The 22,078-nt window shown below is 37.8% G+C and overlaps 1 protein-coding gene across 13 annotated transcripts in view; it reads left to right on the top strand.

The window, feature by feature from the left end:
* MAPK10 (mitogen-activated protein kinase 10) overlaps nt 1-22,078 on the top strand; it is a 196,130-nt gene that overhangs the window by 84,733 nt on the left and 89,319 nt on the right. For 9 of the 13 annotated variants that reach the window (XM_017820092.1, XM_017820093.1, XM_017820090.1 and 6 more), the window contains one exon: nt 9,087-9,243. In XM_017820092.1, coding sequence (XP_017675581.1) covers nt 9,087-9,243 — 157 coding nt within the window. Of the gene's footprint in view, nt 1-1,506; nt 1,673-9,086; nt 9,244-22,078 lie in introns of those variants that run through there. The other 4 variants (XM_017820098.1, XM_017820097.1, XM_017820100.1 and 1 more) reach the window with 2 other exon arrangements.

Here is a 22,078-nt window from a genome sequence, read left to right as displayed (position 1 = left end):
AGAGTGACTGTGTTGTCCTTCAGGTGTTTTTCAATACCTCCCAGGATAATCTTCTCCATAACTTTACCAGACACTGAAGTGAGACTGACAGGCCTGTGGTTTCCAGGGTTGTGCTTCTTGCCCTTCTTGAAAATCAGGACAACATTCGCCAGCTTCCAGCCAGCTGGGACCTTTTGGGATTGCCAGGACCAATCAAAAATCACCGAGAGAGATTTTGAGATGACATCAGCCAGCTCTTTGAGGATTCTGGGATGAATCCCATCAGGCTCCATAGATTTGTAGGGATCCAGCTGGAGCAGCCAGCCTTCTACCTCATCTGCTTGACTTTCAACATTTTGGAATTGCCTGCTCCTGTGCCCTTAGGAGGTGATGTTTGAAAAGTGACCAGCACTGATGGGCCCCAGCACCTGCATCACATTAAGTGATGTTTAATGTTGCAGCATTACTGTCCATTTTGGTTGACTAGACAACTTCTTTAGGTATTGATAAGAGTGAAATTAAAACAATTATCTACTTTTTCGCCCCCATTTTCTTCTATGTCTAGCCATTGCAGATACTGTTTAATTTTCCAGATTTGTAGGTACGTTGCTACTTGTTGATTTTTTCCTTTGCCTCTTTTAATTAATTTTTTCTTTTACTATTTTTGCTAGTTACTATCTTAATATATGTCTTTTCCTATTTTAAAACAGTTACCAGTTATGTAATGCACATGAAGTGCAGAGAAAACAAAGTTGTTTTCAAGTGTCTATAAACTTTAAGTGAACTGACTGTGTAATATACAAGTTCGCCTTCCTCTGAGACCTGAAGGCATTTGGATTTTGTGTCCAGGTCCAGTACAAAACAGAGATAAGAGCCAAGATATCAAACCCTCTCCTTTTCAAAGGGAGTTGGCTCTCACGTCCCTATTAATCTGTCCCTAAACTTCACAATGTCCTCCAGTGTGACATATACAATTGTAGCACTGCCAGTGTGCAGACAGAATTTTAATGAAGGGGGTTGTTTTGTTTTGAAATTTTGATGGGTTCAAGTGCATCAAGAATGTGCATTTCTGACAGTACAAAGTGGTACAGGACAAAGACCCAGGCTTGCTCTCTGTCAGAGAGGTTTTAAAATATCTCACCATTTGATGTGCTTCATTCCACTGTAGAGGAAGAAAAGCTGTAGATTCATTTCTAGCATGAGTGATCTAGCAGTATGCAGAGAGAAGTAACTGTAAATCCAGGAAAGGTATTAAAATAGCTATCCCTTTGAATTTGAGAAAAGTGTTAACTGAATTCTTTCTGTGTACCTTAATGAATTTGCAAATAGTGCCTTTGTAGTACATTTATATATAGAAAGGTCATGGAGCCAATTACAATAGTTATTTTGGCCTGCCTACAGAACTCCTCATACTTGATTTTGCACAGTAGGTAAAGAAATGAGAATGTCTGACAAATATGGATACATTTTTCAACTTACCATCTTCATGTTGTTGAGATCAATGGTCCTTTCTGAACTTTGCTTCAGGAAACAGTTGCGTGTGAGTCCAGCCTCTGAGGGTTGTGATTTTTAACCCTCCTAATCTGCAACTGGTGACAACTGGGTATTGGACTTTCTGAGAAAGAAATCAGTATCTCTTAACTCTTCATTCTGCGAGCTCCTTGAAGCAGTGCTGAACAGCATTTCACAAAAGGTCAGTGAAATCAAACATGAGATTGTGTACATTTATCACAGTAAATTTATTACGTAAATCTGAGTAACTGTACAAAGACACATGCTTGCAAGGAGTGCTGCATGTTAATGAATCCATAGACACGTAATAATTTGAGCTTTTCTTTACATGAATGATGCTTAGAATTTGTGGTGCATATTGCTTAGAATACACTAGACAAGTTGACATTTAATGAAGAAGCAAATTTGTTGTGGTTTCTTTACATGTAATTACTCTATCGGGTGTATGTTGGTAAATTCAGTTACTTCCTAGAATATGGCACCATGTGCTCTGCTGTTTTATTTATAGGATTGCCTTCTATTTCTGTTTACGTTGCTTCCAGATAATTGTTTGAGAAATGTAACTGTGCTTATTTTTTACTTATTTTTTTATTCCTTTGAAGAACCGGTAGTGCACACTCGTTTTGCAGGCCTAGGGAATCCCAAATGTTACCTTACTGGCAAGAAGTGCTGCTGCTTTGTGCCTGTATGGGTTTGAGGAGTGACAAGTGATCAACACATGGACCCATATGAGCTGAAATCTTTTCAGATGAAGGATGTAAGGGGACTCTGGGTGCTGTGAGTAGAGAGAATATCTGTCTGTTTAGCAGTGAAACCTAATGGCCTGTGGGGTGGTGTTTCTGAAAGCATTCCTCTGAGTTTCATTTATATACATTTGAACTATGTATGGTCTGAGCTTGCTATTTAGGCATTAGGCTGTGTGAATTACATATTTGTAGTGAAGGGTGCAGATGCCAGAGTATGAAATTTTTTCATAATACATGGTTAGTAGTTTTATTCTCTTTGTGAGTAGAGGGTGAGCAGGTGGGTGAAGTCTGTTACAATGGTAGACATCGAGCTAGAGCTGACATGAAATGAAAAATGCGGGGTATTGGCATGGTATTTCTGTGATCTACAGCCACATTCACATTTATGATTAAATACTGCTCTGCATCAGGTGGCTTTCTTCACTTGAGTCATTGTCTTTCTTGAAGAAGAAAGTATTTTCCAACATGAAGCTAAACAGAGGAGTAGTTTACCTATTCATAACTCATTTAGTTGTAAACAGAAATTAAGGAAGCTCAGTACGGTCAAGGATACTTAAACAGATGTTTTCCTCCAAGATGAGACCATCACTGATTTGGCCATGCATGTTGTGAGGGGAAAATCCTGAAGGAACTGGAGAGAATTGCAACTTGTCCTAGGTTGTATACTTGTGACTTCTGACATTTATAGGATCTGTATAAATACAAGGAGGGATGTTCCTGAAGTGCAAAGACATGGTGGTCCATACTCAATGTGGTGTATCATTGGGACTGTGAATACAGCTGCAACCACATAAGGAGAGGCTCATTAGTGAAGCAGAGTGAATTTTGGTATCAGAAAGGACATGTGTTCCTTCTGCAGCTGATAATTGCTTGCCTTGCAGACATGGGAGTATAGGAAAGCTTGGAAAGTTTCGTCACCTTCATGATTTATGCTGTCACAATGACATATCCTGACCTATAGGACTTCAGGCAGCTTGAATCCTTAAGCTATTTTACATTTTTAGATTATGTATATTTTTTCTGAGACTTAATAATTTGTACTTAGACCTTGGTTTCCTTGCTTCCCTCTGAAGCACATAGGCAGTACCAAAAGGAATTTTTTTTTCCTTTTTTTTCCTCACTTTTGGTGAGATCCTTCAGTTCATCAGACCATTCTTGTCATAAGCACATGTAGAAATTCAAGATTTTATTTAAGTTTATTTAGAAAAAAACCAAACCAACCAAGCAAAAAAGGTAATAAAATACATTCTTCAGAATTCAACCTCTCCACCTCAGGGCCCCTTATTTTATCACCTGGGTGAAGACCTACAGAATAATTGAATTATTTTTAAAAGAAGGACTTGCCTGTCCAAAAGAACACCACACATTCTCAGCCCAAAGCCAGGGTGTATGATTGCCTCTTGGAATTCAAACCAGATACAATCTCTTCATGAACTTTTACAACTCCATTTTTTACCCCATTTAAATCTTTTATTGGTTTATAAACGTGACCTATTGATGTTGTCAAGGATGTCTCCTAAACGTTTTGTCCAATCGTTATTCATAATAACTCTTGCATAACCTTCACAGCCAGGTACTTCATAGTTTGTGTAGGTCAGGGCAATTCAGCATGTTATCTGACACCCACTTTGTAGTAATTTCACTGGATGTAATGTTTGTGACGGAGAGAATTCCAGGTTCTACTGTGAAACTCTGCATAGTGATAATAGTACCTAACTGCTTCAAAATAGACTGGTTTAATCAGTGTATAAAATGCTAAAACTGTTCCAGTCTTCATGTTAAGTAAGTCCTATTCAGTGTTTCCTCAATGAGCAGCGACTGGGATTCATTAGAGGCAACTTTGTGCAGAGGGTTTACATTATTGTACAAGTGAGAGACAATAGGTTTGAATATAGCAGCATGGATTCATACCTATAATGTAATGAGGAAAATAAATCATAATTAAACAGCGAAACAATAATGAGCTTATTTCCCTCAGTGGTGTTAAAATTTTGCATATATACGTAGTTAAAATCTATGCGGTTGGTCCCACTGGTTTGTTTTCCACCCACATGCTTCGGCTGATGAGAAATATGTTGGCTAGCAAGGGATTCTTTTGTCTGTCTTGGCATTCCAGTTTGAAATATAACTTCTGTTACTGTAGGCACTGGGGTTTTGTGCTCACAGAGCAATTGGATAATACTCACAGAGAAAGCTGATAAAGTCTCATCTTGGTGAAAGCTCCTGTCTAATCTCAGTAGAAAAAGGCAGTGTAAAGACAAACTCAACAAACTATTGAAATCACATTTATGAAAGGCAGCCTATTTTCACACTGAACTTTGTGGCTCAAATGAAGTGGACATAGGCTGCTCTTGGATGGGTATTTGAGCAACATGACCTAATGAGAGATGGTCTTGCCCACAGCAGGGGGAATGGACTAGATGATTTTTAGAGGTTGCTTCCAACCCAAACCATTCTAGGATTCCATATTTCATGCTTAAATATTTGACATTCATTCCGATCATCTGGGTTTGCATCATTAGCAACTTGGATACTTGATTTGGGCCAGGATTTGGGAGGAGAATTGCCCAGAAAATGTACAAGTTGTATTCTAGTCAGTTGTTGCAACATCAACTGAAAAGTTGTCTAGAGAAACTGGGTTGTCAATTCTTATTACTGAAAATGTTTTACCTTTTTAATGAAAGTCTTGTCTTTGCACTTTTTCAGTGTTCTGTGTCCTTCTATCATATTTACATAAAAATAATGGCATTGTTACAGAGTGTCTCTGATATACTGGAGCAATTTCTGACAAATAAAATGTTCTCCAGTGAGCCAATGCCCTACAGGTACTCCTTTATATGTGCAACTTTTTTCAGATTAAGCCAAGAAAATTTCAGTAGCACATTGGCACACACATGTGCTTTGCTTCTATGTATTCATAAGAGCTGCAGTAGACTTATACACTGACAAGGTTTTTAAAAACATTTGTCCTGCAGTGCTCATGGTCACAGTGGAGATTAGATATTGTCTATATTTTGGCTTTGCACTACTCCAAGCTAACCCTTAGTTAATACTGCAGAATTTTATTTCAGTGGTAATTTATCTCAGCAGAATAATTGTCCATCCTGCTGGAATGCCTTTGCTTGGACTCTTAACTCTTGTATAGTAATTTATGCTTCATTAGCAGTGACTGATACCAGTCACCAATGAACCTGTTTTTCGTGCTGCTGAAGTAACTGATAGAGTTTCCTTTAAATACTGATTTTAGAGAAAGGCATCTTTTCAAGAAAAGAGATTATCTTGAATTTATGGCTACAGGTTGGCACATGCCTAAATCTGCCTTTCATTTGCAAAGTGGATTTTTTTCTCTGCATACTCATAAACCACGAGTTGAAGTCTCAAAAAATTACCGAGTCATTTTGTTTTTAAATGGAGAATATTTGTATGTTCTTTTTTTAATCTTTTGAGGCTGTTGAGTTCTCTGTTCCTTTCTGCAACCATGAGGGAGAGAAATGTCTTCTATTTAAAAGTTAAAATTCTTAATCTGAAGCTTTGAGAAAAACAACAAATACCATTGGACTTTGTGATACCATAGAAAAACTTGTCAGCATTAGCAATAGTAGAGAAAAGTGAGCAAAGGCTGGTTGTGTTGGGCAGTGGCTCATGTTCTTTGGAGGATAGTACACAGCTGAAGTTGGAGGGGCTACCCCGTGCTATGGACTTATGCAAATAAGTGAAACATTTCTTTTGCTGAGGATTATTTGTAATTGCAACAGAACTCTGCTTTTGTGCTGATGGTGTTTGGCTTTAAAATTGCCTTCCTATTAGAGCTTTGAAATTTGTTCAGGGAAGACTTGTGGCAATTTTTGTGGACTTGAAATGGTCACATTCCTTTTCTCCTTTTCCCCTTCTCCTCTTCCAACTCAAAGTAGACTTCTTGCAAATTCGGTTTCCTTTTTGTCAGTGGTGACAGCTGCTTTGTGTTCAGCTGACTCTGCATATTTTTGAGAACTTCTACTTCAGGAATTGTCTCTTCCATTCCCAGGCATGGAATTGCTTCCACTGTGGAGCTGGCGTAGTGTACGTGTCATTTTATTTTTATCTTCTTTGAAATGCAGCTGGGACTAGGCATGAATGCACTAGAAGGCCTTGGAAATGGAAACATCTTTCTGTGACTGGTTTAATGTGCCTTTCTGATTGAGAATTGGAGGCATCCATCTTGCTTTTTAAACATCCAATTCATTATTGCTGATGCTGTGTGTTTCATTCATACAACATCTCTTTCAACATATGGACTGACAAACTGCATTGTGCTTAGCAATAGGATAGAGATTTGGCTTTTATATCATGGTTGAATGTTGTTCAGGAGTGATTAACTATTGAACAGCACATGCTGGCTAGCCTAGAAAAGGATCTGATGATCTTCTCTTAACCATTTAAGTATTGCAGGTAAGTTCTGTCTACCAAAAAACTTAACACCACAAAATCCCAAACATTGCACAGTGTGCTTAGTGTTTCGCTTCCAAACGTCAGTTTGGCTGCCAATGCTGCCTGATTTTTTAAGTATGAAGCAATTCTACTAAATAAGATACGCTTCATTTCTAAATTAGTTGGAATATTAAAATCAGTCCCGAGCTGATGCCCTTTCTGAAGTTCGGGAAGATCTTTTGACTGGTAGTATATGGCTGTTAATTTGGGGAAATTAACACCAACATTTTAAATGAGCAGCTTTCAGATATTATTTGGATTATACAGAGGAAGCGGAGCTAGGATTATAATAATACACACTGTAAAAGAAAGAGAGGCAAATGATGATAAGATACAACTTCATGTTTCAAAAGAGTGTCTGCTTTAGAGAGGGTAATTTCTCTTAAAGGAAAAGATTCCCCAGAGAAGTTAAGGGGAGAGCAGTTATTCTGAAACATGGCTCTGAATTAGTGAAATAGCTAAGTACCGAAATACAGGGACCCATTTTTAACAAAAGCATTCTGCCTCTGAAGGAGAAGGGTGCTGTAAGCTGTTCCTCATTGTGACATGCTTCACTGCTACCTGAATGGCTTTCCTAAAGCTTGTGAGATGTTAATGCTTATTGTGAGGTGGATAAGGAAACTCCTTGACTTAAATGAAACGTTGAGCTCCTCCAGTCAGTTTGATTATGGTCTGATTCGTCAGATTATGGTGTACAAATGCAGTGGCTGTTTAAAATTATATTTGTCACGTGTAAAGCAACTGACTTGAGTATACTAAACATACAATCTCTTCATTAACAGCTAAAACTCTCAAAGTTTTCTAGAGGGCATATACTGGTTCATCATAGAAGTGTTCATAATCCTGATTAACCTTTCTACAGGCGATTAAATTGGTATATAAACTTTCTGTGAATTCTTTTGTATCTTTGTAGGCCTAACTTTCTGTTGAGTGGTGTTCCTCTGATGCTACAGTTAGTTAGATTTTATTCTTTGTAAACAGGAATTCTCCACCGAATGTAATGTAAATTGCAAGGGCATGTTCCCTTGTGAAGAACAAGTTATGAAAATACCTGTCAGAAATAATTACAGTTGATCCTGCTCTCGGGCAGGCGTATAGATTGGATAATTTACTGGTGTCTTCTTCAGCAATGTTTTTATAGCACTGTTACCAGGAATATCAGAATTTAACTCAAAGTAGTGGTAAAATCACTTGTAAGGAAAAAAAGGGAAAGGTTATTGATCTTCTGTTCTTGCCTTTGCACCGTGGTTTGTGACATGGGCTTCCTTGTCCATGGCTGTATAGAAAGCAGAGTATGATCATAGAAACTGTTTTTTTGAAGATGTAGAGGCTCTTGAATGTACAAATCCTTCTGTGTTTTTCATTGTCATCTAAGGGTGTCTTAAAGGCCTCTAACAGCAGCTTGTTCCTTTTAAAGTTTATGTCTTAAATCAGATGTGACATACAAGCCTTTGTAGAAAGCCAAGGACATGTGGGGGTAAATGTGCCATATGGTGGTCTGAAGTGCATATTTTGCCAAGTTGTGTGTGAAAGTGGCATTTAAACATCCTGTAGAATAAGTTAATGGAAGAAGTTGCAAGGCTGTTGGTCGCCATTGTCTTCTGTTCTCTAGATTATAAGACCTGCTGCATTTGTCCAGGACAAATGCAAAGCAAAAGAGAAAGATGTAAATGTGCAGTTGGCAGGACCAGGAAAAGGTAAACAGCTCTTGTAATTGGTAGAAACTGAAGTGTCAGTATTATTCTTAGAGTGAACAACAACACGTCTTTCTAATATACCCCTTCCTCACCTATATGGAGCTGCTAAGTTTTATCATTTGCTTCTCTTGAATTTCTACTCCTGATTATTTCTACCTTGATGTTTTGGGGAGTTTAATTTACCTTCCCTCAAAAAGTTTCTTTATTTCTCCAAATCAAGAATTGTCTTTTTCATGTAAGCCTTCCAGGACTGTGCAGAAAGAAGATCCAGGATGAGGATTCCTTAGTCTTGTCTAATGGCACATTTAAGGAATAATGAATTGCTTGTTTGCCTTTTGGACTGTTCTCTATCCTAAAGGTCCACAGCAACAGAAATGTTCTCTACCCCTGACAGGTATTGCAGTCTCTGACTATCACAATGCATTGTAGTGACCTCCAGGCTTTCTAACCCAAAAGATTATACCAGTTCATGAAAGTACTGACCTTAGAAGGGCTGCAGAGGGTTTGAAAGAAAACAGCTACTTTAATGAGAGAAAATGGACCATTCAGTATTCCTTGCTTCTGGTATCTGTACAGTTTCAAATTGGAGCATGGTACAATGGAGAAAATGCTCCCAAAATGAGCTAACTGTCCCAACTCAGACCCAGGCTTCCTTAACCCTGCCTGTCTTTAACTCCTTTGACAGCTGTCTTATCCTGGGACAGAGGCGAAACTTCGACAGACCGCATTTGTTGAGCAGCGCTCCCCAGACTTGCAGCTCTCCCCAGGAAGACCTCAGAACAATTCCAAGTGTGTCACCTGGACAAAATGTAAAACTTCGCTGTCAGACTACCCTATCCCTGGTAAGGCATCTCGGGCCACCTAATAACTGATGAAAACAAGTTTAATAAAAAGGAAAAGCCCTGTAAAAGAAGTGGGCTACTTGGAGATATTACATGTTTCTGAAATGTGTGAATTACACTGTGATGAGTATACTGTAAAAATGCATGCAAAGTAATCAGAGGACAATGAGTGCAGGAAAGAAAACACTTTCTAAAGGTGTTCTGTAATTTGTTGTTTGTAGATGTTGTTTTTAGTCTGCCTTCTCCAAGGGAGAATTGATTGTGATCATAGACTTCATTTATGAAAAATGCCTGTGAGTGTTACGACAGAGCAGGTTTTGATTTGACCACTCAAAGAATCTTTGAAAAAATACTGGATGAAAATCAGGTGTGCATGACTGCCTGGACGGCATGGTGAGGTAGACCTGACCTATTTAGTTGTATATCTTACTGTGAAGTTTCACCTCTAAATCTAATTTTAGTATTATTTTCCTTCTGTAAGCATGACTGTGCAGCTGTGAATCCTATGCAAAGCCTTATGTACATGTTTACCTCTGTGGTTTAAAGAATATTGCACATTCCCTTTAGGCCTGTATTTAAATTTTTGCAAAATCAACATCTCAATACACTTCTAATATTCTTCTCTCTGTAGTATGGATGTGTAGTATTATAAGCAGAATATAATAATAGTGTAAATATTAATATAAAACATGAGTTAGCAGTACTCAGTACAGTGTGACTGTTCTTAGTTCATATTTAATACCCATACATTAATAAAAAATGATTAATCGTTATAATGTGCTAAAACGCTAACAAGGACTAAAAACAGTCCTGAATGACATTCTGTGTTAAATTAATTTGCTAAGCAGTGCTGAGAACAGCTGCAGAAAATCACAAAGCATTCTTGTATCTTACGTAGCCTACTTCTATTTTTTTCACTTGGTGAGTCGTTTAATTTGACTTTTTGCTTTGTGGTCTGTTTACTTTGATAAACATAGTCAATTAAGATCACAATAGAATGTGACTGGGTAAACTTGGCTTCCTAGGTACTGATCCTACTGGAGGTATGACTGTTGGCTGCATGTTAATTTAATGCATGGGAAGTTGGAATAAATGAGGCATTTAATGTTTGGACTCAATGATCTTACTCTCTTTTCCAACCTTAATGATTCTATGATTCTATTTCCATTTCTGGGTGCCCAGTTTGTCATTTTAAGATGATCTGCCGTTAAATAATGCTTGGGTGTTGCTGGAGAGGAGGTGTTGATGCTGCTGTAGATGTTCTGCCTGGCATCACTTTCAGGTCAGCCTGGGAGCACAAGTGCAAAGCCTGTACCGGGAATTAATTTTGGTGCAAGCAGCATTGTCATGATCATGTTCAGGTCTGTTCATACCTGTCTATGAGAGATTAGAGACAGAACTTCTCATGAACCTGTGTTATGGAGGAATTGATGGCAGCTCAAAATGCAAGACAGACTCAACCAGTGTTTATTAAGACACTCATGTTCTGACTAGATAAGTGCAAGAAAAAGCCTTTGTTCCCTTTTCATTTTGTGTCTAGTGAAGCTTTACTCAGTATTTGTGTTCTCTAACATGTCCAGCAGCAAATCAACAGCAACAAGAGTCACTGAAATGGTGGAGTTGACAGGTTATGGCTAATGGAGGGAGGATCTACGCTGAAGCATGCAGGCTCCCTGCCTCCCCAGAAGTCATTTCTTGTACATTTTGGTAGGATGTCTGTGCTTAACAAAACAAAAGTAGTCCTCTGAGACCATAGTCTCTGTTAGCTGGATGTACGGGGCTTAAATTATCAAGGAAGTAATTATTTACATATTTTAAGTATCAGAAAGAACGCTGAAGTTCTCACCATACGTGACTCAGAATATTTTTTAATGTGCTGAAGCTGTGTGAATTCTGCCTTAGATCTGAGGATAAATAGTACACTTCGGCTCAGGAATATCTCCAATATGCTATGTTGAATACTGAAATCCTGTCATTCACAAACAGATATATCTCACATATCTGGTCTGCCAAGAACAGTTTGGAATTTTTTGGTGTTTCTTGAGACATAAATTTACATGATCAGAACGTAACACTGTTCTTGAATCTTCTTTTTTTCAAAGATAGTATCTTCAGCTGTAAATTACAAAGACATGCTACCTGCAGGTAAGATGTTGCTATAAATTAGAAGGCCTGAGAGATTGTGAGAGGAAACTGAAATAAAAAGGGGTTTGGATAGGACTGAGGCAGGATCAGTCTGGTACATTGCAACTCAGAGTAATCTGCTGAAATGATTCTCTCTTGTTATTTCAAAGAATGTGTTTCATTTAAATTATGTAGCATAGGATACTTAACTCCTATGTGAGCAAAGTAGAGGTAGCTGGCACAAAAGATTAATTTTGATGCTTTTTTATTGCAGAGATTTAGCCCTGTAATTTAGAGAAACAGGCTAGAGTCATGAGAAGAAGAACAGGACAACGTTTTTTTCTGCTGTGTTGTGGTGAATAAGTGACATTTCTGCTGATTGAGTTTCAGTTTTGGAAAGTGTCCGAATAGTTTTATTTATGTTGTATTACTGCACATATCTATGTGTACTTGTAGAAAATTGATAACAGTATAAAATGTCTGCCTTCTGTTTAAACCTGTTTTGTGCAAGTCATAAAGGTTTTTATAACATTGTGTCTCGCCAGCTGTCTACTGCAGCAAATTTGTTGGACTCATTAAGCATCCTAGAGGACAAGATGTCCATAAACTCACTTGGATGAATTCATGAACACTTATACTAGTAAAACCTGGGTTTCTCTGTGTTTCTCACTCCTGATTAATTACCCTTTCAAAAGTTATTTAAAGTTGAAGGATGAACAGACAAGCTGTATTCCATTAGGAAAGCAAGCTAAAAGTTTCATTCTGCATGGAAATGATTGGTATCCTGCTTAGAAATGTCTGCAGAAATGCCAGAGTTTACCCTGAGGTGCTGCAGGACAAGAGCTGTCTCAGCCTGTCCAGCTGACAGTGTGTTGGCAGTCACCTACAGGTACCTTTCACTTGAATTGCAGTGGCTGAATGTGGCAGCTTTCAGGTGTGCTCTCCTCTAATGCAGGAAGGCTGAAACCTCACTTGTACTACTCACATAAGGATTTGTTAGGTAACAACAAATGGCAGCTGAATATAAAATTTAGAACAAGGAAATGGCAGTGATAATTAGCCAGATTTTAAGCATCTTATGCTTACCAGTGTGGCTAGTTCTTATTTATTGTTGCAAGTATCCTGAAGTATTATTATATTAAAGATTTTTCATGATGCAAATGGGTCTAATAAAAGTCAATTTTTTCTTAAGTAGAGGTATTATTGCTATAAAAAGCCGTGGCATAGATTTAAAATTCTGCATTTAATCAGATTTGTTAATGGGGGTCAGCTCAGGCCAAAATAAAATGCCAGAAAACCCTTTTACTCTTAGGCCCAAATAAAACCCAAACAAAAACCCCAGATATCAAACGAAAAAAAAAACCACAGGAAAGATATAAACAAAATATCTTGTGAAAATAGCAACTGGTTTGGTAAACAATGCATTCTGGAAGATTGTTATTCAAGTTGATGTGCTATCAAGGTTAAAGAATAAAATTCAAAAAAATCCAGTGTTATAGAACACTTCTTGTGAGGTCTGGATCTGATGTGGGGTTTTTTTAAGGCTCCAATTTGTATGTTGGTAGTTGTAGGTACTTAAATAACACAAAGCTAAGCCTTCCCCTTTGCCTTGCCCCGAAGAAAAGCGTTTTGAGGACAAAGAGCTCAGGGGAGACACAGAGTAACTGATAAAAAGTGTTTGTACTCATGCAGAGAGGTGGAGCAGGGGTAAGGTTACTTTCATAGCCACACTTACAAGTGCTTTAAAGGCTCCTCCTGTTTCAGAAATGTGTTCCTTTTCCCGTTTCGCACCATCATTTACAAATTTCAGCCCACCGCAGCTCCCTGTCACTCAAAAGAACATGGAATCTGTTATTATTCATGTATCCATTTCATTTCACACCAAAACCTACAAATGTGTCCTAGAAAAGAGAAATCTTAGGGGAAAAAAAAAAAGATTATAAAAATCCTAGATTTCCCAGGGAAATATATCAGTTTATTCAGCTGCTCATTTCTACACTCCAGTATGTTTGGCTTCAAAAACGAAATGCAAAAAAAAGAAAGCACTTGGCTATGCAAGCAAAACTGTATTTTGTTCCTTTGTTTCTGGGAAACAAGGATGAGTTTCTGTTAAGTCTTCCTTAACAGAAACACAGTCTTCCTTAACTTTTGTTTTGTTTAGGGATTTGACCCATACTATTTATAGCAGTTTTCAGTAGGTGGATTAAAGCCAGGCACCCAAGCCACTATTCCTGACTGAATGAACATATCATTTATTTTTCTGGTGCTTTGGTTTTATTCTCTGTCAGATGTGTGTGTAGGAGCTCTTGAGGTCTTTACAAAAACCCTGTTTTTGTACAACATCTAGCTCCTACTTTTGCTTAGCACACTGTACTTGGAGCAGGGGGGAAGGAGGTCTAAAAGGTGTGGGTTTTATCATAAGATTTGCAGTAAACAGTCAATTACCTTGGAAATACATTAACTGTGCACATTAGTGCAAAGGATTTATGTAGCATAGGGTATGAAAACTATTCTGTACTCTCCAAGAGGCTGAAAACTATGTGAAGCAAATTTCTTGTCTAAAATCAGTTGGTTTTTCTGGATAGCAAGTCATTTTTGTGTGGAGCAGCTTCATGACATTCATTGCATGTTGCAGTTGCCCATGTTACCACTTTGCCATGGAGAAGAGGAATCCATCAGCTGTCTCACGGCGGCATAATTCCTTTTAAGTGATGCCAGGTCAGTTGGATTTAAGTTGATTTGTCCTATTTGCATTTTCTATGGGAGCTGGAAATGACATCAGAAAACACTAAGGGACAGTCATATCTGATTCTCTGGGCATCTGCTCCTGTTTGGGAAACAGTCTCAAACTTACTGATGATACAGGAAATCAGTGTCCTTCAGTACAGCATTTTCAGCTTGGCATTAAAAAGTAGGCAGCAGAGTTGTCTGGTTATGCTTTCTGGACACATGGCCTTTAAGAGGTTCAAGAGAACAAGAAATGTATTATTATACTTTATATATGAATATATTTTATATATGTCTATTTTTCATAATATTCATCTGTGTTTAGAAGCCTAGAACATAGAAATGGAGAGTAAAATTATGCAAGGTGCTGCTAAGCTTCTGTCTGGATCAGGAGAGGTTTATACTTGTTTACATTTAGGAAATGACTCTAAAAACCCATTATGTTTACTGGTCTGTTGCTCATTCAAACAGCAATTGCCTTCTTGTGCTGTATATTCCTTGCCTGCTGTAAGAAAAGAGCTAAGTGTAATTGGAATTTTACTGGCCAACAGATGTTTCAGAGAAAGAAAATGATTCCCCGTTGAGCCCTTGATAAAGGCTGCCACCCAAAAAACATGTTAAAGCCCTGAAACCCTAATCCAGAACTCTAGAGCCCTGGCATATGACCGAGTTCTACACTTTTTCGTTCATGTTTACATTTCTAGTTTGGGAGAGTGAAAGCCAGTGCTCCAGTGGAACTGTGCAAGGGCTGTGTCATGCTTTATGAGTATGGGCCTCCACTGAGGCTAATGTGAAGCTGCACTGTCCACATGGGAGCTCTAGGAAGCATTTGTGCCTTGGGCACACACCAAGTGGCTGAGATTTTCCTAGAACAGAAAGGGCATGTGAGTTTATATCTCCCTTAAGAGCTTTCTCTTCTTTAGATGACCATGTGCATTATGAACACATGTAAGAGGTGTGATTATTATTTCTACTGATCCGATGGCATGTGTGCATGAAGCTTCAAAAAATATATATTTGCCTATACTCTTCCAGGCTTGTAGTTAAATGGGATGAATATAAGGCAAATGATTTATAGGGAATAGAACTAATCAAGTGTGAAGAGCTGGACAAAATAAGTAGCATTTACCTTGCTGTTTTGTTGTGAGCCTAAAGGAAGCTTGACACTGGACATCAGGAGGTTTCTAGCTCTGGTAATTGAGTGACAGCTGAAAAAGAAACCAAAATCATTAGAAGAGCAAGATATGGATTGCAGCATTATTGAAAAATTACATAAGAAGGAGCTAAATGGAAGAGCTTGAGAATTATTTTTGCACTTACATTTAGGGAGTCAAAAGCAGGATAAGGTTGTGCTCTTGTAGTTCTTAAATTCTTTAGTAAAAGTACCTCATGTAAATACATTTTTACCCTTATCGTGGCAATGTATCACATTGTGATACTCATCTCTGATCTTCCAGTCCAAATTCTTTCGAAGTAATACATAGATTTGTCATTTAGGTTATCTGTAAATAACTGTAATAGGACTTTTCCTGCACAGTAGGCCTCAGATAGGAGGACCCTAATTGAAGTTGTGAACCAGAATATCTTATTTGCTGTAACCATTAGCTGTTACAGGCTGAGAGAGCTGGGGTTGTTCAGCCTGGAGACAAGACTTAAGGAAGACCTCATTGCAGCCTTTCAGGACCCTAAGGGGGCTTATAAAAAGGAAAGAGGGACTTTTTATACAGGCAGATGGTGACAGAACAAGGGGCAATGATTTTGAACTAAAAAAGAGTAGATTTAGTTGAGATGTTAGGATGAATTTTTCTACTGTGAGGGTGATGAGGCACCAGCACAGGTTGCTCAGAGAGGTTGTGGATGCCCCATCCCTGGAAGTGTTCAAGGCCAGGCTGGATGTGGCCCTGAGCAAGCTGATGTAGTAAGTGGCATCCCTGTTCGTGACAGAGAGGTTGGAACTAGAAGATCTTTAAGTCCCTTCCAAACCTAACCATTTTATGTCTGTGATTATAGATCCGGACAGCCTTGCTTTTATTAAATACCTGGCCTTGCTGTACTTTCTGCAACAATATATTAGTTTTGTGGTCTAAAAAGAATTGTACATGAAGAAGTGTTTCTACTTACTGTACCTGAAATTCCCCTCCTCTGACTTTATCAAAGTCACTTTGTTCCAATTCTACAGAACAAAGAGAAACAAAGAAAAAAAGTTACTTTCTTGTGATGCTTAACCTTTGTGTTTTAACACACTGTTCCTTGCTTTACTTGCATACAGGAGCCTAAAAGGAACATGACTTTGTTTTAATCACTCCTTACGTCTCCAGTCAAAGTTCACAAAACTCTAATTTTTTTCCTAATGTGGTAGTTTACAGTTATCTGTATAATAAGAAACTAACAATAGCCTTCATGATTCTGTATTTTTGCATTAATGAGCTACTATATTTCTAGTTTTACATATGGAAAACTGAATAACACTATTGCAGCAAAACCACTTGGCAACAGCAGATATGCTTTTTTTAAATAGTTCACCTCTCACTGTTTTGTCAGACCCTGGAACTTTCATTGTATTCAGTGGATAAGTAATTATCATTATTATTCCTTGTAGTAATGGATAGTTTTATTTTATTTTTGTTTTATTTTTGGTGTAGCTGCTAAATATAGTAAGCTCAAGTTTCTTGCAAATTGTGTGTCAGACATGAAGAAGTTGAGCATCGGTGAAAGCGTACGTGCTACACTTCAGTTTTTGTTTAGTTGGGGGCTTGATTAATGTAAGAGCTTTGTGGTTGAATCTGATGTAGTTCTTAAGGAGAAATACCTATTTGAAGAACAGAAAACAAACATATGTGGGATTATTAGAACATATCAGTGTCCATGTGCCTGCAGGCAGCCAAGGAGGCTAAAGGGGAAAGCACTGTGCAGTTGTATGCGCCAGCTTGTAGGCTTGTAGTTCGAAGAACTTTTAGCCAGCATTGACTGCGGTTAGACTAGAGCAAGGAAACACCCACTTCTGATGGGTTTGTGTCTACCTAACTCTAAAGGAATCTTTCTTTAGCCCTTCTGCACTAGCATGACAGGTTCTAAACAACAGCAGCATAGGTGAGTGGTCATGGCCCAGCAAGCAGACAAGCTGTTCTTTCCAGTCTTGCATCGTGTTAGATTTATTTATTGATCATCAGAAGCACAGGGCCTTTTCCTACTCCAGTAAGACTTTTCACTCTTATATTTAGCGTTTTAATCAACAGAAGCCAGAAAGTATCAAAATATTTTCTGTGTTTTCTAAAACAATATATAAATGTCATTTGGTATGAACAATTTGCAGCGATTTTGCAATAAATCCTGCTTGCATTCTCAAGATGAGTAGTTCTAGCAGTGTTTTAGTTATGGAAGTAATTAAAATTTACAAATGTTAAAGCTTAGAAGGGAGAACAGCTTTTCAGAAGGCAAGGAATCCGGATTTTAGTTGTTTGAGAAATAAGCTGGTTTGTAGCTGCAGAATTTACAGTGTAATCTGCTCATGGCCACAGACTTGCACTCCAGAACTAAGCCTCTTACATTTTTTAGAGTAATAGTGTTTTTAGTTGTGTGGCTACTGTATTAATATGCAAATACAAACCAAGGCAGGGATTGAGCATTGTAACTTTACAAACAACTGAAGCAACTGTCCTTGTTTTGATTAGAGATGTTGGATAATTGATTTCCCAAGGCACCCTCCAATATGGGTGATTATGTGATTCTGGTCCTGAATAACCATATGTGGTAAATTAGCTGGCTCAGTTCAATAGCAAATTACGTAGTTTTTTTAAGGTTATCATAAATACAAATGCTTCAGTTGAGCAAGTTATTCCATAGTCCTGAACAGCTTTTCATATCTCCACCATACGTACTTTGATACAGGAAAAATTAGCATGGGTAGAATGTAAGAAAATTTTTTATCAAATATGTAAAAGCTTGACTAAATATTATTTTGTTTACATAATTTGTTCCTCTTATGTGACCAAAACAATAATTTTTCCCCTAAATTGAATTATACTGTTATAGAAATTGTTGCTTACCACAGTGCCACAAAATGAAGGTATCCTGAAACAGGATCTATATGTTGATCTTTCATACATTTCTCCTGAAGTTAGAGTTTTGCTTTTAACCAGGATTTTCATTCTTTTTGCATGTTAATGGAGTGGTTAACATTCATAGCAGAGCAGCCTATTAAGAATGAGATCCAATAGCATGCAGTTCAATGTATAAAAAAATTAATTCCAAAGTATTAGAACTTAAAATATATCGTTTATTCAAATCTATTAACTTTCTTGATACTACCTGATGCAGATAGTAATTGAGTATTTTTCTCTATGCATTCTTTAAAAGATAGGTCATTTTCACCGGTCATAAAATGCCAGGAACACCTGTGTTGAAGGCAAATACAAATTTGAGGTAGTTTGGAGATTGTGCTCTGACTTGGGAGTGTATTAAAAATAGTTTTGATGTGATTCATTGTGTACCTTCAGGCAGTTTTGCCACTGACATTTATCTAAGGAACATCTTTTTATGGATTTTTTTTTTCTAATAGGGAAAAACAAATTTCCAAGAGGGAAGAATTTTTCATTTAGCTGTGCTGAGATGGTTACCTGAAGTTTTTGTCTTTTTCTTTTCAATTAGCTTTTCTTCATTTTTGTCTGACAATAGTAGTCATGGTCTTGCACATTTACCACTGGAGATTCATTCAATGTAAATTCAGAGCTGTTTCCAACACTGAAGTTTAATTTAATGCCTCTAGGAAGTGGCTAGGTTTTATATTATCTTTGAATTTGCATCAGGAAGGGAAGATACTCAGCTGCAAATGAAAAGATGGTATGAGAGATTGTAACAAGATCACCATGAACTTTGACTAATTAATCTGCTGCAGCATCTCACAGGAGTAGGTTCTTTTTCAGATAGTACCTGTTCATAAAAGTATTACCTGTGTATGTGATATCTTGGACTGTTATAACTTTGACATTTAGAACAAGTGTTGTTAAATTTGGAGATCTAACTCATAATAAAGGATTGAGGAATACACAAGAACAAGGCCAGGCTTAGGGCTCATTTGTTCCTGTCTTCTGCACATGAGCTGTGATCAATAGGAAAATCTGTTTATTAGTCCCTTGTCTTTTCAGTTTGTTTGTTTGTTCTTTTTGCTTTCAAACCTCTTTCCTCTGAAAGCCTTCTCAGTGCTATCCCTAGATTCTTTCTTCACCACTGTCTTTTTTCTTCCAGCAGCTCATTTTAGAGCTACTTGCATGATTCTTGTGCATTTTTACATGCTATCCCTTTTCATCTCAGTGGAAAATGATCTGTTTCTGCTGGGATTTAACCATGGTAATTACACTGTTCACACTATTTCTTTCCCTGGTTATTCCAAGAATAATTAAAGTGAGAGAATAGACACAATAGAAAAGCACTCTTTTACAATAGAAACATTCTCACTGTCTATTATTAATTATACTTGCAAATTTTGGTTCCTCTTTATCCTGTCAGGTCTTGGAGTTTCTTGCTAAGCAATGGGTCTCCTGTTGAAGTGCTGTGAGTTAGATGTGAAACAAATTTAAGTTCTATAAAAATTGCTGGAAAACCTGAAGTTTTTTTCTTTGAAGACCAGTTTGACAGGATTATTTGAACATATATATCCCAATCATAACTGGCAGCAATTATATGAAAAATGTGGGCAAATTCCAGGCCTTCTTTCTTGAGCATATTAAAGGTGACAAAGCCCACATTTGAAATTCTGTAGGAGTTTGGGGATCAGACATTACCATTCTCTGCCAGTACGCTTTGTCATACTGTGTGCATTTGGTCAGGTCTTCATTATTTCCTACATTCCTGTTGTTGTTTATACAGAGCATAATAGTCAAATTTCAGTAGAGGAAAAATATAGTTACAGGAGTGACAGCATCACTGAAAATTTCGGAGAACTTTTAAGATACTGTGGTGAGAGTCTGTATTTTCAGATGAAGGATGGAGGAATTCCAGTACTGGAAATGCATGAAATTATTGAAACACATTTTCAAATCAGGAAGCGTTAATAATTCATAAAGGTTAATCTTTGAACATTAGTGTTTTTTAAGAAGGTTTTTAAGTGACAGATAAATTGATCCATTTCCCCCTCTCACTGAAGTGGGACAGGATTTTTTTATAAAAACTTTAAATGATAGTGCTATTTCATTAATTTTTTTCATGCTCTGAATATTTACGTTTATGAATGAAATATAATGAGGCAGTAATAAATATTTTATTTTACCTTTTGTAGCCCAAGTACAGAGCTACATGCCTGTGAAGATAGGGAGCACATTCACTGTACCCATCGTGCACATGAGATGTACTTGGGTGGTAATGTCAAATAAGCAGAAATGCTGGATTTGGCACTTGATATGAATATATATATATTGAGATTATCACAATTTATGGGACTAGGTATATATTATAGCATATTTTTGGGAGATGTCCTGGGATTCTGTTAAAACTTTCCAGTTTACAAGCACGCTGTGGCGTATTTAAATCTAGTGGTGTTTTATGTACAGGTAGTTCTGTCTATTGTATCTTCAGTTGCCATTTGATTCCTGTTTAAATTAGAACTTGTACTTCTAATTTATTTTTTTTTTTAATTCCATGTGGCATTATTTTTAAATTAGGATTTGAAGCATTTGTTTCCATTTTGTTTTGTTTTAGGATTTGTAAATACCTCTCAGAGTATAGTCTCAGGAGTGTGTGAGATGGTGAGAACAGCACCAGGGCTAGTTTGGAATCTTCATTGTAACTGCAGCAATACTGGTTTAAATAGAGGTCAAACAGCTGCTGTGTTTTTTTCTCATGAAGGGAAAAGCCCTGTTTCATTCCTGGATCAGTGCATTTGACATAGGTGGTTATCCTGTGGGGTGAGGTGAAGAGTCCTGCCTGTCTGGGCTATGACAAAGAAAGCAGCACTGCAGCAAGGCAGCTGGCTCCCTCACCTCTCTGAATTAAAAAATTTTGTGGAGCTTTCCTGAGGATCCACATTTGTCTTCTGAATTTTCACAAAAAGCATTAAATATGCTGTGACAGGCCAAGGAATTTGCCTCGTGTTATTGAGAAGAAGGGATTTGCTCAATGATTAGGAGGCACAGGGATGAGGAACCATCATGAAGATATTTGCTGAAAAGAAAGTGACTGTGATGCTTCCTCCAGACAAGAGAGCTCATTAAGGTCAGCTAGTGAAGCAGCTTAGAGGCAACATGATGGGTGCAAGTGCTGAGGCTCTCCTGGGGTTGGTACAGCGACAGTTCCAGGCCCTCAGAAGTTTGCATCTGTTTGGCTTAAGGCAAACACAGCTTCTCTATCCATGATCCAGGAGCCAATCATGTGAATGTGGTGTGGTCTGGGTAGCAAAACAAGGCTCCCTAGGCCAAAAGATTGGTTGTCAAATTGCCCAGACGTTCACTGGATACCAACATCACATAGCATTGAGGGTGAGGAAAGAATTCAAGGATGAGCAGAAAGATTTGAGAACTACAGTTACTGTTAGTTTTCTAGTCTGCTTTGGCTACTCTTGTTTCACGGTTTCCTCTCTGCTCTCAGTAATTATACGAATAGTATTGATTCAATCCTTTCAGTCTTCAAAGAGCTGTTTGAATAATAATAAGATAATCCTCCTGACCCCTGGAGAGACAGATAACCATTTTTAAAAATAAAAAGTCCTTGTCCAGAAAAGGCAGATATGAGAGCAGCACTGCAGGCAAAGGGAAGGTCATGCCTAAAACTGGGGCATGTCTTTAGTCAATGTTCTGTTTTGAAGAATAGCTTTTTGCAAGGGAGAAGTGGCGTGAAGAAGAGGATGACAAAGCAGCAGGCGAGGTAGAGGCCAAGCCTCCATGGTATGTTCACAGTTCCAGGCATCAGTTCCCTTGGGGACTGTGCCACTGGACAGCTCAGAGAATTTTCAGGATTTTCTTTATCTTCCCTTCATGTCTACTTTCCTCCTCCT

This window comes from Lepidothrix coronata, unplaced genomic scaffold (assembly GCF_001604755.1).
Source record: "Lepidothrix coronata isolate B3197 unplaced genomic scaffold, Lepidothrix_coronata-1.0 Scaffold79, whole genome shotgun sequence".
Taxonomy (NCBI): domain Eukaryota; kingdom Metazoa; phylum Chordata; class Aves; order Passeriformes; family Pipridae; genus Lepidothrix; species Lepidothrix coronata.
Note: the sequence above shows the minus strand (reverse complement) of the source record. Positions and strands in the feature narration are given on the sequence as shown.